General features: G+C 48.3%; 5 protein-coding genes across 5 annotated transcripts; 3 read left to right on the top strand and 2 right to left on the bottom strand.

The window, feature by feature from the left end:
• Positions 1–945: 945 nt before the first annotated feature.
• On the bottom strand, positions 946–1,713 carry FSUBG_1166 (uncharacterized protein; the record flags this gene model as incomplete). Its single annotated transcript, XM_036676365.1, has 1 exon — positions 946–1,713. The coding sequence occupies one exon, from the start codon at positions 1,711–1,713 to the stop codon at positions 946–948; it is 768 nt and encodes a 255-aa protein (XP_036543334.1).
• A 3,352-nt stretch (positions 1,714–5,065) lies between these two features.
• Positions 5,066–6,448, top strand: FSUBG_1165 (uncharacterized protein; the record flags this gene model as incomplete). The annotated part of the gene is made up of 1 exon (XM_036676354.1): positions 5,066–6,448. One exon carries the CDS (start codon positions 5,066–5,068, stop codon positions 6,446–6,448), a length of 1,383 nt encoding a protein of 460 aa, XP_036543333.1.
• A 4,218-nt stretch (positions 6,449–10,666) lies between these two features.
• On the top strand, positions 10,667–11,414 carry FSUBG_1164 (uncharacterized protein; the record flags this gene model as incomplete). The annotated part of the gene is made up of 4 exons (XM_036676343.1): positions 10,667–10,799; positions 10,890–10,941; positions 11,008–11,191; positions 11,250–11,414. The coding sequence occupies 4 exons, from the start codon at positions 10,667–10,669 to the stop codon at positions 11,412–11,414; spliced, it is 534 nt and encodes a 177-aa protein (XP_036543332.1).
• A 796-nt stretch (positions 11,415–12,210) lies between these two features.
• FSUBG_1163 (homogentisate 1 2-dioxygenase) lies at positions 12,211–13,678 on the top strand (the record flags this gene model as incomplete). Its single annotated transcript, XM_036676332.1, has 2 exons — positions 12,211–12,278; positions 12,334–13,678. 2 exons carry the CDS (start codon positions 12,211–12,213, stop codon positions 13,676–13,678), a joined length of 1,413 nt encoding a protein of 470 aa, XP_036543331.1.
• A 96-nt stretch (positions 13,679–13,774) lies between these two features.
• On the bottom strand, positions 13,775–14,485 carry FSUBG_1162 (acetyltransferase; the record flags this gene model as incomplete). The annotated part of the gene is made up of 1 exon (XM_036676321.1): positions 13,775–14,485. One exon carries the CDS (start codon positions 14,483–14,485, stop codon positions 13,775–13,777), a length of 711 nt encoding a protein of 236 aa, XP_036543330.1.
• Positions 14,486–14,491: the final 6 nt, after the last annotated feature.

The following is a 14,491-nucleotide window of genomic DNA, read 5'->3' as shown; positions in this document are numbered from 1 at the left end:
CTGTATGCCCCCAAGAAGCACGAGAATGATATTCCCGTTCTTATACTCTCTGAAAGCCTAGTAATACTTTACATAACAACACAACGGTTTATGTCAACAGGACTAGTAGAAACCGTGAAATAGAGTAACCTCATTTCTAAATAGCTTAGGGCTCTAGAGGGGGAATTTGGTGATTGCGGTGGCTTGCAGTCGGAGACTGATCTTCAAGGTTGCTGGGATAAACGGAGTTGGCGTCGGATAGCAACAGGAAAAATAAGGAGATCAAAGTTAACTCAACTCTAGAAAAGTGTCCTATTTATGAGATATTTAACTAGGTAGGGAAGCTTTGAGATAAAAACGACTGCCTGCATTTAGAAGATATTGTTATTGTGTTTGTTTATCACTTGACAACGGGAGGTTGCATGTAGGTGATTCATGCAAACGAGGCTCGCTAGGATGGCTGTTGCGCATCAAACAGTGCAATACGTGGTATTTTAATGAAGAGCATACTGTTTCTAGCATGATCCAACACCGACGTGTAGTAAAAAAACAGTCTTGTCCAAGACTTCGGATGAAACAGAGCGGACGTTGGCATTGCCCGCGTTGGCCGCTTGAAAAACAATACGGAAACTAGTCGTGAAATTTGAGACTTGAGGACCAAGAATAGCTAGATTAGTACAAAATTATCATCATCAACCGGGCGACTTGTTTATTGAGAGTGTAGTTAAGCAATAAGCTAGCAAAGAAACACCAACCAGAACTCAATATTTGGTGTAGCAACTTGGTACAGGTGAACCCCAATCATGTTCCAAACGAACAAGCATGACTCATTTGTGGTGAAAACTCCAATTAATCAACTCAAATGATCAAGCATTGGAAGCAAATGCTGATTTGTGCTGATGTCCAAATACTCCCAGACCCATCGTAGCAAGCACTGGACAGTAGTGTGGTAGAGTTTGCTGACGTTTAAACAGACATCTGAACGTCTTCATCTTTCTTAACATTCTGTTGAGCATGCTGATCGGAAGCGCTGTTGTCAGTCATCATAGAATCTTTCTCGACGATGGTGATACTTTCATCAAACTCTTTATAACCATCAGCGGGTAGTTTGACAACCTCCACAGATCGTGTCAGGACCATGGTGCCGTTCTTGTCAAACGATATCAAGAGCCCAGCGTCTGCCAGGCACTCCTTCATCTCCTTCTCAATACCAGTCTTGTGCGGAAACTTCCTCGCCATAGAAAGAACCCTCATGCAGCGAGCTTTCTGCTCCAAGCTTGGAATAACCTTGTACGCAGCGCGAAGAGCAACGACGGAGATGCGGTTGGCAGAAATTTTGCGACGCAGGGCACAAATAAGATTGGAGACTTGGAAATTGCGGCGGGCAATCTTTGTCTCACCATCGCGAACTTGTTTCTGGCTTGCCTCATACTTGGCTTGCAGGTCCTTGAGCTGCTTGCGCAACCCGCTCAGATCGTCCCTACAGATATCGGCATCGACCTTTACCTTGTCGAGGAGGACATGTAGGCCCAAAATCTCAGAGTCTTTCTGTTCGAGCTTGGATTCGTAGAGAATACGAAGGTCTCTGAGCATCTCTGCTTCGTTGGCGTAGAAGTCGGTCTGGGCTTGGAGGTTCTCTATCTCTTTCTTTTGTGCCGCGTTACTTTTTCGTAGTTCAGCGTGTTCGGTGAACATTAATGAAACTTGCTGAGCAAGCGCGGCGGCCTCTGCCATCTTGATATCTTGTCGGAGCTCCCGAAGCTGTTGTATCACGAGTCTAGACTAAGGTTAGTTCCTGACGAAGGTGCCTAGAAAAGGATGAAAAGAGAAGAAAACTGACCGACGGTGGAGATATAGACTCTCATGCAGGAATGAAATATTATGGAGGAGAAGCGAAGTTTAAATACCTTTTCGGGATGCAGAAAAAGTACGATGGTTGTGAAGTGAATCACTGGCACTGCAGTGTCAATAGAAGTAGCCCCCAACCCACATATTGTTATTCTTGATCACGGATGAACATTGAAATATCTCTCAAACAGTAAGTAAACCAGTCCTACCCTATCTTCGCGCTTGTCCTGGTCGTCATCAATAGAAGTTAACCAACAACACTCTTGAGTATTGAGGCATAGCAAACGCATATGAGTCAACTGCCGCTGTTTCATTCACAATATCACACCCAACCTTTCCAATACCCGGGACCGTGATTCAGAAGGAATTCAAGGCTGCTAAAGGTCTACAAACTTGGCCGGGAAGTCTGCTGCTCTGAGAAGCCCAAGGCGGTCGAGAACCCAACTTCAACGGAGCAACAGTTGCTGGTCGCAAGCAACTATCCAGAAGCCTCGCATATATCAACAAAGCACAGAATAGTCATTGCGGCATTGGTTCTCTTTAGCCTTCGTCCTCTCGAACAATGATGCTTCAGGAATCTCCCTTGAACTTGATCAGTTCGAGCTTATCCACAAATAACAGATGGCCACTATGTACTGGCACATCTCGTCATGAAGGAGTATGTCTGTGAACAAACCTCAGAAAATAAACGAATGTTGAAGACTAATGATTCACCTTGTAGTAAGTACAGCATATATTTGTATACATCATACACTCCAACATACGAAAGAGAAGTGTCTCTCAGGTATAAATCATATCTCTTGTATAAGTAGGAAATCGCCTTGCTGTCAAGGGAGCCCTTATCAAGACGATTTAGCTTCGAGGCCATCTCCGTCACCCTGAATGACAAAAGGAAAGCCACAAAATCGAAAGTCGAGGACCAAATGCTAACGAAATAAACATGGGAGAGTTGAGGATAACTAAGAATCAACGGGACACTTGAAACCTGACTTGCCCACTAAGTAGTTAATCCATTGTATTGTTCTTATTCGGGCTTGTCGATGTCAGATATCTCGCAGCAATTGTTCTAGGCAGTGCAAACAGCAACAAACGCTAGCAATGAGGCAGAGAAGAGGAAAGCGTTGTCGAATTCTGCATAGATGAATAGTGCAGATGATGAGCTTGAGAAAGAAATGTATTGTGTGCAGTGGTCGTGGCAGTGGTAGATAGTAGAAACAATAACCTATCCGGATATCACCATATTACGCCCTGCTGGACACAACTCATTACTTCTTGCCTATTTAACCTAAACTACAAGACCAGCTCCGAAACTGATCTGATCTTCACCAAGATCATGTTCACAACCGGCTCCAGGAGTCATCTCAAAGGTAACCGTTTATTGAACGGAGGAAACGAATACCAGTCGTTCAACACAACTTTTTCTTGGATGATGACAGCTACTGCCGCACTAAGGATCCAAAATTACTTCGTCACAAGGCTATTTGCAAACGGGGCGATAGTTGGAAATCACGTCCAGTTGATAGTGGACTCAGTCCACGTCAGCCTTCAACTGCCGGACACTCCAGAGCGCCTCTCCACGACAGTACGATCTCTAGTTTATCAGGCTAATGATAGCACCGGACTCGTATAAGAGAGATTCTTTATGGCGAATCAGATTCGAAATTCATAGATGAATCCCACGCCAGGTAAGCCGGAAGACTAGTAGTGGTAATTAGAATACCAATAAACATATCTATACTGTTGCGAGAGAAATCGCTGATCCAGGGCCTATCCTCAGTACGAGTGTTGTTGAGGATCTCCGGGCCAAGCCAAAAGATCGGGTCACCGTCAGATACATGATCTGGTCGTAGTTGGCGAGGTGTTACTATCTCAGCCTATAAGTGCTAAAGCCATTGGACTCTCCGATACCCTATTCATCTCTGTACTCTATAAAGGTTCAGTGAATCACTAGTAGGGTCACTTGATTGATTCTTTTGTATAAATGGTGTTCCAAAAGCTATGTCATCCGACATTCTCTGTGTAGTTCTCCTATCTACTTAGCACACCACCCTCTGACCTCCCTACAAATCTTTTCCGCAGACCCCGTCTCTCCCCTTGAAAACTTCTTACTGGGAGATTCTTTAGTGAGTGGTAACTCTGAAGAACCTGCAGTTTGGGTAAGAATTAACCCTCATAGATCGTGTGACAACCGTTTCTGAACACTTGATCCGCATCTTAACGAACATTATGATTTGGGGGAAAAGCTTCACATAAACATAACAGGTAACGCCTTGGACCAGAAGGCATGCCACTGAGGTTTCCAACACTGAACTGAAGTATCAATCGAGATAGTATGTGCATGTTCCGGCAAGGAGAGGCTTCAGGGATACTAGTATGAGGCTGGCAATTCTAGATAAAAGTGGACTGTATCTCGACAAGGGCAGATGAGTGTGTCGTGATTGTTAAGCCTATGTACAAGCTTAAAATAAATAGGAAATCACTACACTCCTTGTATTATAGTGTTGGTGTTATGTCATTTGAGGCTTGAGAGTGGACGTGCAAGGTTGATGCACTGCCTCATTAAGCGACAATGTTTAAAAGGCAAAGGGAACAACTTCCTCTTCCTCCTTCACATTCATTCTTACTAGGACCTCGTCACTCGGCTCCTTTTCAAATCAATCAAGATAAAGAAAAGCTCGATTTTTGTGCAAATTAATTGCCCATCACTTGAGGGGGATGAGGGGGATCTGATGGCCCCATACCGAGCCATTACGCGGCCTCGACGCTCATTTTGAGTCCAAGCGACGAGACTCGTACGGAATACGAACAGAAAAAGGAGCTTCGTCAACCATTTTAAAGGAGGATTCACATTCGTAAGAGGATCATCCATCCATTGATGATTGACTTGTTTGAAGACGGAGAATATTTTTAAATTAAACCGTTGAGTGATGGATTATCGCTTGCTTTGGCCTTTGGGTGGCGGCGTAAGAGCCGACTAATCCAATTACTCATGGGGCCACGCAATGCCACGCAACGCAACGCAACGCAACGCAACGCAGCGCATCGTCGCTCTTGACCATCAAAAACTTGCCCCAGCTCCGCCCAGAAAATATAGTAGGTAACATGTCCCAAGATACCTTACTCCGTGCTCTCTCTCTGCTCTGCCATGGAATCTTCAACATGAGACTCTTGCGGTTTAACCGTAAATTTTGAGTTCAAACAAAAATGCTCCATGAGGTGACATGACTGCAACAAGACCATGCCCCCACCACATCCCCCCGTGTTATCCACCACGCACGAGCACGAACACGATCATGTTGTCGATGCTTCTATTTTGAGCATCATCAAGCCACCGCTGCCAAGTCGACGCCCGAGAACTGCTCAGTCACCGAGCAATGCCGAGGTCTTGGTGCCGCCACTCATCGCTGGCGCTCTCGTTGCTGCTTTCGCTACTGCCCTTGCCCATGGGTTGAATAACGAACTTCTCACCCATTACTATCTCCCCGAGCAAAATTTTCGCGTCAATATTGATAGGATATTGGATCGACTGTTGTCCGAGTTCACCTTGATGTTATGGGACGAACTGTGGGTCTTCTATTGTGATTCGAACCCGGACTCGACTGAGCAAATCAAGAAACTATTCGATGGACCTGTTTGTCAACTTATATTGATCCTCAATGGACCTGAAGCACCCCGTTGCCTACTTGACAAACTTGGTCCAGGTATATCACGACGTTCTGCAACATGGTCCGAGGCAGCACGGGGTATTGAACTGCCAGTTGCTCTCCAACTCCTCTGCAGTTACTGGGACAGAGAATACCCAGCCCGCTCACCTAGGGGCACACCCAATGAGATTGCTGCTTCTCTCCATACCTACATCACGACAGGAAGGTCTGCGAGGCATCTTATCTCAAGGATACGCGAGGTCTTGATCTCACCCCACTATGTGCAAATGCATCTCATGGAATCAGCTCTGTGGCACATCCTCATGAAACCCCCTTATCGACCCCCTGGAGATGGATTTCACGCCGTCCAGTTCAAATTTGAGTGTCAACTCTTTGGCCCCCTTCAAGGTATCGGAGACCCTCAACTCGTCAAAATGGGCTCCTTGCCGGCTATTACTGGCACCGCAAATGACTGCGTTTACACCACGATATCTGAGTATACAGTGAAGCAGTGGCCCAAGTGCGGCGAACTCCTCCTGGGATGTATCGAAGACGCCGTCAAAGAAGCTTCAGCGTCGAGCTTTGAGGGCCACTCATTCACCGGCATGTCGATTTGGGATGGTACCGAAAACCCATTCTTGTGTCCTGGCCTACGCCTGCTGCATGTCGAAGTCGAAGATGGCTCAATACGATTGACAGTATCAGCATGGACACACACCATGATAGAAATATTGCAACAGATGGCGTGGACTTGCGCAGCACTCAGCTCCTCGCCGTTTCAGGGTTCCCTCTCCGAGAGTGCAATTGAAGTGTCGGATTGGCAGTACATGGACGATTCAATCTTTGTCGAGTGTAATCTTTCGCATCGACCTGTGCCAGCAGGAGATGGCTCAGAGTTGCTGAAGCAGTTAGAAGGGGCTGCTATTGCCAGTGGGTTCCCGATAAACCATGTGAGGGAAGATTCTCAAATGACATAGAGTGGAGGTTATGAGGGCCACAAGGCATGAGTATATGATCAGGGCTTTAAGTCTAGATAAAATGATACCCGTATTTAAGCATTCAATAATCGGCCAACAATTTGAAAGCTGGGGTATTCCCGTAACAATACGTAACAATAGGCTTAGAGGATCTCGTATATTCGTTCTGTCTTTGAGGAATTGTCATTGACAAATGGTCTCGCCCTTAGGAATGGCAGATCCGGCCATCGCCTATACTCCGTCGGATTGTCTTGGTGGAATTCTTTGCATTCATTCCGATAATCAGCAACATGTCTTTGGAAGTTGTTGGCGTTGTTTGGTTGGGCACCCAAGCCGTAGATCAGAGGACACGGGCAAGGATTCATGCGGCTTTCTGTAGCTGCCTTCTTCCCGACCTTGCACTTCTGAATTGGCGATCATAATAGACTCGTCACCTTCAACCTGTCAGTGTGTTGTTGTTGATGGTTTCTCTTTCATTGCTCAATTGAGTTCTGAAGCTTGTTGGGCGAGAGTCAGCCAGATCAGATACGGCCTGTCCGCAAGAACATGGTTTTTGTTGAGAAGGCGAAAAAGGATCTTAAGCGCTTTGGCAGGATGTTCATCAACTCACGTGCCCAGTAGTTAGGCTCTGAGGAGATGCCATCAAATTGGTGGTAGTAATATTCGTTCGCTATGACCGTCGACCAGCCTCGAAACAGCAGTACATAGATCTACTATCGGACGGCGTCGTGGTGTTGCTCCCTGAAAAGGTACATGATAATGGTAACACGACGTTCAATTGAGGGGTTTCAAAGTGAAACCTGCTCTCCCACAAGCCCTAACTGGATGCTGTCGAATATGGCGACTTTCAGTGGCCTAGAGACGCCATAGCGATAGGATCAGTATTCGGGCGACTCCGTAATCCATTCCATGGCCCTGGTTTTTTTGTTAGTTAATGTTTCCAGTGGACATTTACACAGCGAAATACCTCGTGATTCGTCGGCAAACACTATCCAACCATTTATCTCCCTTATCCTCCAGGGTAACACTAAAGCCAACTCCGCCCTTCATCCTCCACAACTCTGTATTCGTATACAGATCGATACGGAACAGGCGTCATTGTAGATACGTAGGCGTCACATAATGATCGGAATTGGCGGTTCAGCTGCAATGGAATGTCTTCACTTGAACGGGCTGGAGCGTCGGTTGCGAGGTTCTTCACGGATAGTTTGACCGCATCATGATGCTTGTTACTGTCGCTCGAGACGGTGTCTGGCGGAATGGCGATAGAGGCTAGGGACTAATCTAATCGGACTATGCTAACTGAGAGATGGCGGATGAAGTGAATCGAGTCACAGGAAAACCGAATGGATGAGCCTCAGAGCGAGAACTAAACGGAGAGGCACGGCATTGTCAGTTTCGCGTCCATAGACACTGATACATACCATTTCCAAGTTGAGAATCCATCTATAGGTTACATCCTGGCAAAATACACGGGACGGTGGATTGCGTGGCAGTTATTCCTTGCTGCGTATGCGGCTGGACATGTCTATTCCTGGGGTTACGGGTAGAATGATCTGAGGGTGCTGAAAGAAAGTCGGTGTCGACTTGATCTGAGCTTGGTTTACTGATTGATTTCTTGCTTATCGTTGGACAGTGCCGAGAGTGCGTGCGAATTGAAGCTTTGGCGGATTATCATGGGATCGCATCACGTGGAGCCTGTTCTGGTCCTGGGAATGAAGTCATTGCGCATCGAGCTTATTATCGCTTCGTATTGCGTTCACTGCAAGTTTGGGAGACGGGGACTCCGTGTGGACGAGGTGGAAGAGTGAGTCTGAAAAAAGAAGTTCTCGTGATCAACCGGTTCAGTAACATGCGAATCATCCAGTTTTACTGTTCTGTTCAAGTCGTCGTTCTTGGACTGCGTTTCGGCGCTCGCCTGTCGGCGGTCGAGTTCGTTAAAAGGGTGGCATGCTCGCTTGAGTGAGCTGATAATTCACGCTCTAGCCAAAACTCCAGCTGGGGGCACTGAGTGAGTGAGTGAGTGAGAAAGGGAGCCAGGGATTGACGGGATCCATCCAAACGTCTCCACTTGATGTCGCCTGTTGCCGACCCCACTATCGGATGTTGACGATGGCCATGTAAGGCCTGGGGAGGAAGTGAAGACGGTGATAAACGTGAAGCTATAGAAACAAAAGCAAAAGAGAAACAGAATAAAGAAAATTTGAAGTACTGAGCACTCTCTACGGAGGCTGGATGAAGTTGTATGGACAAGTGATCCCCAGGAGCGAAGGGGTGGCTGAGATGCAGAGATGCCCTCTTTATGTGGGAGTCGTCTCCTTGCGGCAGCGTCACGAAAAGAGCAAGGTACACTTACATGAATTCAGGTACAAGGGACATGTCACAAGGAACCTGGCACGCGCCCTCTGCCCATGGGGAGTCAGACGTATCGCGCGCCCTCATGGCAGTCCCAACCTGGTCTCGAAGGCATGACGCTGGTACGATATCAGCGGCAGCATAACCAAGACCCTTAGCTCAAGCCGATCTCGACGAGAGGATTCCTGTAAACAAGACTGATTGACACCCATCTGATACCAAAGTCGTCTCGATTGACTCGGTGCATCAAGGTGCGTGCTAGTAGCAACTCAACTAGCCAATCGACCTAGCACTTCCCCTCAGTTTGATGCCACAAGGTTTCACGCGGGCGTTGCTAATGGAGGGGAACGGAAGACGATGATTGATCGCAGAAGAGTCTCCATTGATGTCGTCTTTATGACAAAGGTGCCTCTTACTCCTTAGCTACGACCTTAGGATGCAGTCGATGCATGTCCAGACGCAGTAGTGCAGTCATGTCTGGGACATATCGATAGTCAGGTGAGCTGTAAGTTAAGGCCAACAGGCGCCAAAGCAAAGCACCGCACCGCACCGCATCCCCGAGCCGAAGTCTCCGGGGGCCACGGGATGAATGAGCTTGTGAGGGGCAGAGACGCAACTGGCGATCCCTCGTCATAGCTCATGACAAGGGGACAAGGGAATGGATGGCAGCCATGGCTGACACGAACCAAAGTGCCAATCTTGTTGGTATGTACCGTATGCCCTGATCGGCCACACTTACCCCTCTCAAGGTCGAGATCTGTTTCTGTATCTTCACATTTCGTTTCCCAATTCTCTCACCGTATCTACATTGATGATGAACTGACCTCATGATTCTACCGCGGCCTTCCGCGAGCGTCAACTGCCTTGTGTCCACTCACTACTCACCACTCAATCACTCGATCGCGACCAGGCAGGCCCATTTGCACACGCGCCACAACCCACAACGACCGATCGCAGTGGGTCTCAGGACAAGCTTTCCCCGGATTCTGGTGCGCCGCGCTAACCCGAGATGGTTTCCAAGCGGGTACCAGACCGGTACGTAGAGCGGGTTCCCTGCGTCAGTGGGTTTGCATCGCGCCGGCACTAAGCCCGTTGCGGCCCCAGGTCTGGTCTGCTGAGCTTGGAGCCAGGGGCGTCACGCCTTCCGTCAGGCCAAAGTCACGCGATTGTCCAACAGCGTTTATCAGAGCACGACACAACGCAGCGCAACGAACGCAACAGTGTGTAATGATGGAATCCACATTAACTTGAATGCATCCGTAGGTGCTTGTAACTGTACATCGACTACCTAGAGTAGCATTGAATTGCTTTGGTTTGAGGAACGGAGCGAGGCGCAGGCGCAGGCACAGACTCCTATGTTACATACCACAATCATACTCATACCCCCCTAGGTCTCGTCCTTCCCTTCCCTTCCCTTCCCTTCCCTTCCGGGTGAGGTGTGAGGTGGGCAGTTACCCCGCCCAGTCTGACGACAGCTCAGTAAGGTACAGTAGATGCATGCAAATGAGTGAGTGCAGCCTTGGATGACTGAGGATTTGCATGCCCCAATGCAAACATCGGACATGGACGACGCCGAATGGCAAGTGCGTTTGTGAATGTAATAAGTAACAACCACTTCCCCTCCATCTCGTCCTTTCCCTCTCCTCCCTCCTCACCACACAACAGCAATCAATCCAATCTCACTTACAATCTTCTGCTTTCAACGCAAAAGGTTCGTACCTCCTCTCCACTATCATATACACCATCATTCCTCCCTCCAATACCTCGTTTCTGCAACATCATCACTAACTTTACTCTCCTTGTTTCAGCAGAATCAACTATCAAATCAGATCTTCTCGATCAACCACATAACAACAATTCAACATGACAGAACCTCTCTCCAAGGTCGATTCAGCCGTCCAGGGCCTCTCAAGCTCACCTCCCGCCAAGGACGAAAAGAAGACGCGGCGACAAAGCTCAGCAGCAGCACCTGGCGTTTACAACGTCAATGACCTTGGTAAGTTTAGACATCACTACCCTTTCATCTTCCGACATCGGACAGGCCACGAGGGCACCGTCAAGAACTCTCTCTAACTCTTTTCTTCAGAGGCCGAGGGCATTGATCTCGAGCTCGCACCCGAGACTCAGAAGACTGGATGGTGAGTTTAACCCCGCATTTCGACTTACACATGCACCAAGAAACAGCCACTGACCCATTCGTATAGGAAGATCAACACCAGCCCCAATACAGTAGAAGACCCTGCCATCCTCAAGCTTCATCTGTCAAAACCCCCCGTCAAGAGAATCGACCTTCACTTCCCACTAGGAAAGGAGGTAACAGCACGAAACCTCAAGGGTGTAACAATCAAGGATGCACTAGACGCTATCCACAAGGCATATAAGAAGCGGGTATGTTTGGACGTCCGAGACACCCTCCCTAAGAATACTTGCTGATTGACATACCCAGGCCGACGATGAGCTCGACAAGCCCTACCTCGCTGGTTTCGAGTGGGACAAGGAAGAGTCATGGACCCGACTTGTTGTTCACCTTCAGGCTCAGCCCACAAGCACAACATTGGGCGGCTCTTCCGGTGGTGGCAAGAAGAAGAAGAACAAGAAGCAAGACGAGTAATAACTTTATGCCACCCCGGTATCTGTCCCAATAGTTCCTATAATTCTTGTTCGTTTCGCTGGTTTCGTTGCGAGTCGGCGCTCGGGATATTGCGTCTAGATATTCTCGGCCTGGTCATGCTGTTTGCGACTGCTGGAAGCGTCGCTTGGTGTACACCTCTATAGTTCTTGTTATCGCTGGTCGATTCGGTCGGCGTTTGAGGTTCCATGTATCGTGGTACCTTGATATAATTTACAAATTCCCCACACAATTGGAAGATTCATGACGATGTAAAGTTAATTGTCCATTGACGTTGAATTTGAGAAGACATGATGAGCCTATTGCCCACATGTTCCCCGGCTTAAGCTCCTCACTCATGAGGCCCACACCACATGAGTTACCCCGCGGCGATGGCTTCGGTTACCTATAATCGGAAACCCTGGAGCTAGTTTCCGGTCGGAAATACCTATCCAAGGCTCGGCTACTACACCTTGGTTGATATAACTAATCAGCTTCCATATCCTTCAGAAACTCATTCCGGTCATATGCGATGAAATCAGCTGTTCACGGGTTTATTCCCCTCTGTCATGTAACATTCATCAGCGGAACACAGGCGCAATGCTTCCCCGGCTAACGTCGGGCCGTTTCCCATACTCAGTGCGGAATTGACAGTTGACGGCTTACACGGCTACAGAACGTCATCCGTTGATCGAGACAGGAAGTTCGCAAAGCCGTGGGAGCACAGTTATAAGCTTCTTGTTCGCACATTTACTGAGGGGAAACGACACTCCAACTCAAACAGACAAAAGATACCAAGATGCCTGTCACAACCTTTGATCTCAAGGAGAAGTATAGATATCAGAATGGCTTCAACTGCTATTTAGAGTGAGTATCATTCCTGTTCCGCGCGGGTTACGAATGTTTTCTGATGATTTGCTAGATCTGAGGCTGTTGATGGTGCTTTGCCCATCGGACACAATTCTCCCCAGAAGCCACCATACGGTCTCTACGCCGAGAAACTCTCTGGAACTGCCTTTACCGCACCACGGCACGAGAATAAGCAGACATGGCTATACCGCGTTCTACCGTCCTGCGCGCATCCTCCTTACCAAGAGGACACAAAGTCAACAGGCGACACTAATAAGACTCTCGACGGCGCTGAGGATGGGAAATTACACTACATTCCCAACCAGCTCCGTTGGGATCCCTTTGATCACAATGAATCCAAGGATCTGGACTTTGTCACTGGCCTGAGGCTCGTTGCTGGTGCTGGAGATCCTACGCTCAAGGAGGGACTGGGCATGTATATCTATGCCGCTGGAAAGAGCATGGATGAGAAATCCGCATTCTACTCTGCCGACGGTGATCTTCTCATCGTCGCACAAGAGGGCGCTCTTGATATCCGCACCGAGTTTGGTTGGCTTCTTGTTCGACCTATGGAAATTGCTGTCATCCCCCGGGGCGTCAAGTATCAAGTCTATCTTCCCTCTGGCCCAGCCCGTGGTTATGCTCTTGAGCTTTATCAAGGCCACTTCAACCTCCCTGAGCTTGGCCCAATTGGTTCAAACGGCCTTGCCAACGCTCGTGACTTCCAGTCTCCTGTTGCTTGCTTCTCTGAAGACTTTGGAGCCACTGCATCCGAGGGGTCTAACAAGTATACTGTTTCCGTCAAGTTCAACAATAATCTCTTCAAGACTGTGCAAGCTCACACTCCCTTCGACGTGGTAGCTTGGCATGGAAATTACTATCCTTACAAGTACGACCTCGGACGCTTCAACACCATCGGCACTATCTCCTTCGATCACCCTGACCCCTCTATCTTCACCGTTCTCTCAGCACCGACCAACACCCCTGGTACAGCAGTAGCCGACTTTGTAATCTTCCCACCACGCTGGCTCGTTGGTGAAGATACGTTCCGACCACCATGGTATCACCGAAACACGATGAGCGAGTTCATGGGTCTGATCCAAGGTGGCTACGATGCCAAGAAGGGCGGCGCAGGTGGTTTTGTCCCCGGTGGTGCAAGTCTTCACAATGTCATGAGCGGCCACGGCCCTGACGCAGAGAGCACAGAGGGTGCCAGGAATGCAGAGCTTAAGCCCGCCAAGGTTGGAACAGGAAGCTGTGCGTTTATGTTTGAGAGTTGTTTGATGGTTGGCGTCACGCAATGGGGATTGAGAACGTGTCAGAAGGTCCAAGAGGGATATAACGAGGAGAGTTGGGGTGGTGTTGTTAATCACTGGAAGATGCCTGAAGGCTTGAAGGTGAAGCCTCATACCCTGTAAGAAACAAAATTGGCGACGATGTTTGAGCGCGAGTAACGATGAGCAAACTGTCATACAATATAAGACATTTTCTATTCTATTTCGTTCGCTCTGGTTTCAGATGCCTGTTCTTAGGACGACATTGGATGGTAAATCCCTATCCTTGAACTCATCATCCATGTTATAAACCGTCTCAAGACCCTCTTGCTTGAAGCCCAACTTCAAATACACCGACCTTCCCATGGTCGATCCCTCAGTAACGCACTCCAAATTCCTTCTCTTGGCCTCATCAAGGCCATACTGCACCATCTTAGACGCAAGCCCCCTTTTCTGGAACTTTGGATCAACAGCACAAAGATCCATTACAAAAACTGCAGGGGGAGATGCCTCAGCTTTCTCGTTGATGATCTCAATTCGCCGTCGAAAGAGTGACTTATCCGCCTGAGTAAGAAATCTCTGCTCCATTTCGTTTCCAGGGTACAACGTCTTGAAATAGCCTGATGCTTCAAGATCACTGGGGGGATTGCCATAGCCTGGAACAACAGAGGCTTGCTCCCATATCGCGAGACCAGCGATAGTGTTGTCGATAGTGGCTTTTACAAAGATGGTGTTAGGTTGACCGTCACGGTTTGTGGTGATGTGCGAAAAGCGATCAACGAGACGTTGAGCACCGATTCTTTCACCGTCGGGAGTATCCCAGCCTGGGTTGAAGGCGATCCAAATGGCATCACGAGTTTGGTGGCCAAATGCGTTAGCGACGGCTTTGAACGCTGCGGTGAAGTCGTCGGGATTGGTGATCGGTTCGACTCGGATTTCTGAGGAGGGCATTTTGGT

The sequence above is a fragment of the Fusarium subglutinans genome, assembly GCF_013396075.1.
Source record: "Fusarium subglutinans strain NRRL 66333 chromosome Unknown NRRL66333_c0000005, whole genome shotgun sequence".
NCBI lineage: Eukaryota > Fungi > Ascomycota > Sordariomycetes > Hypocreales > Nectriaceae > Fusarium > Fusarium subglutinans.
Note: the sequence above shows the minus strand (reverse complement) of the source record. Positions and strands in the feature narration are given on the sequence as shown.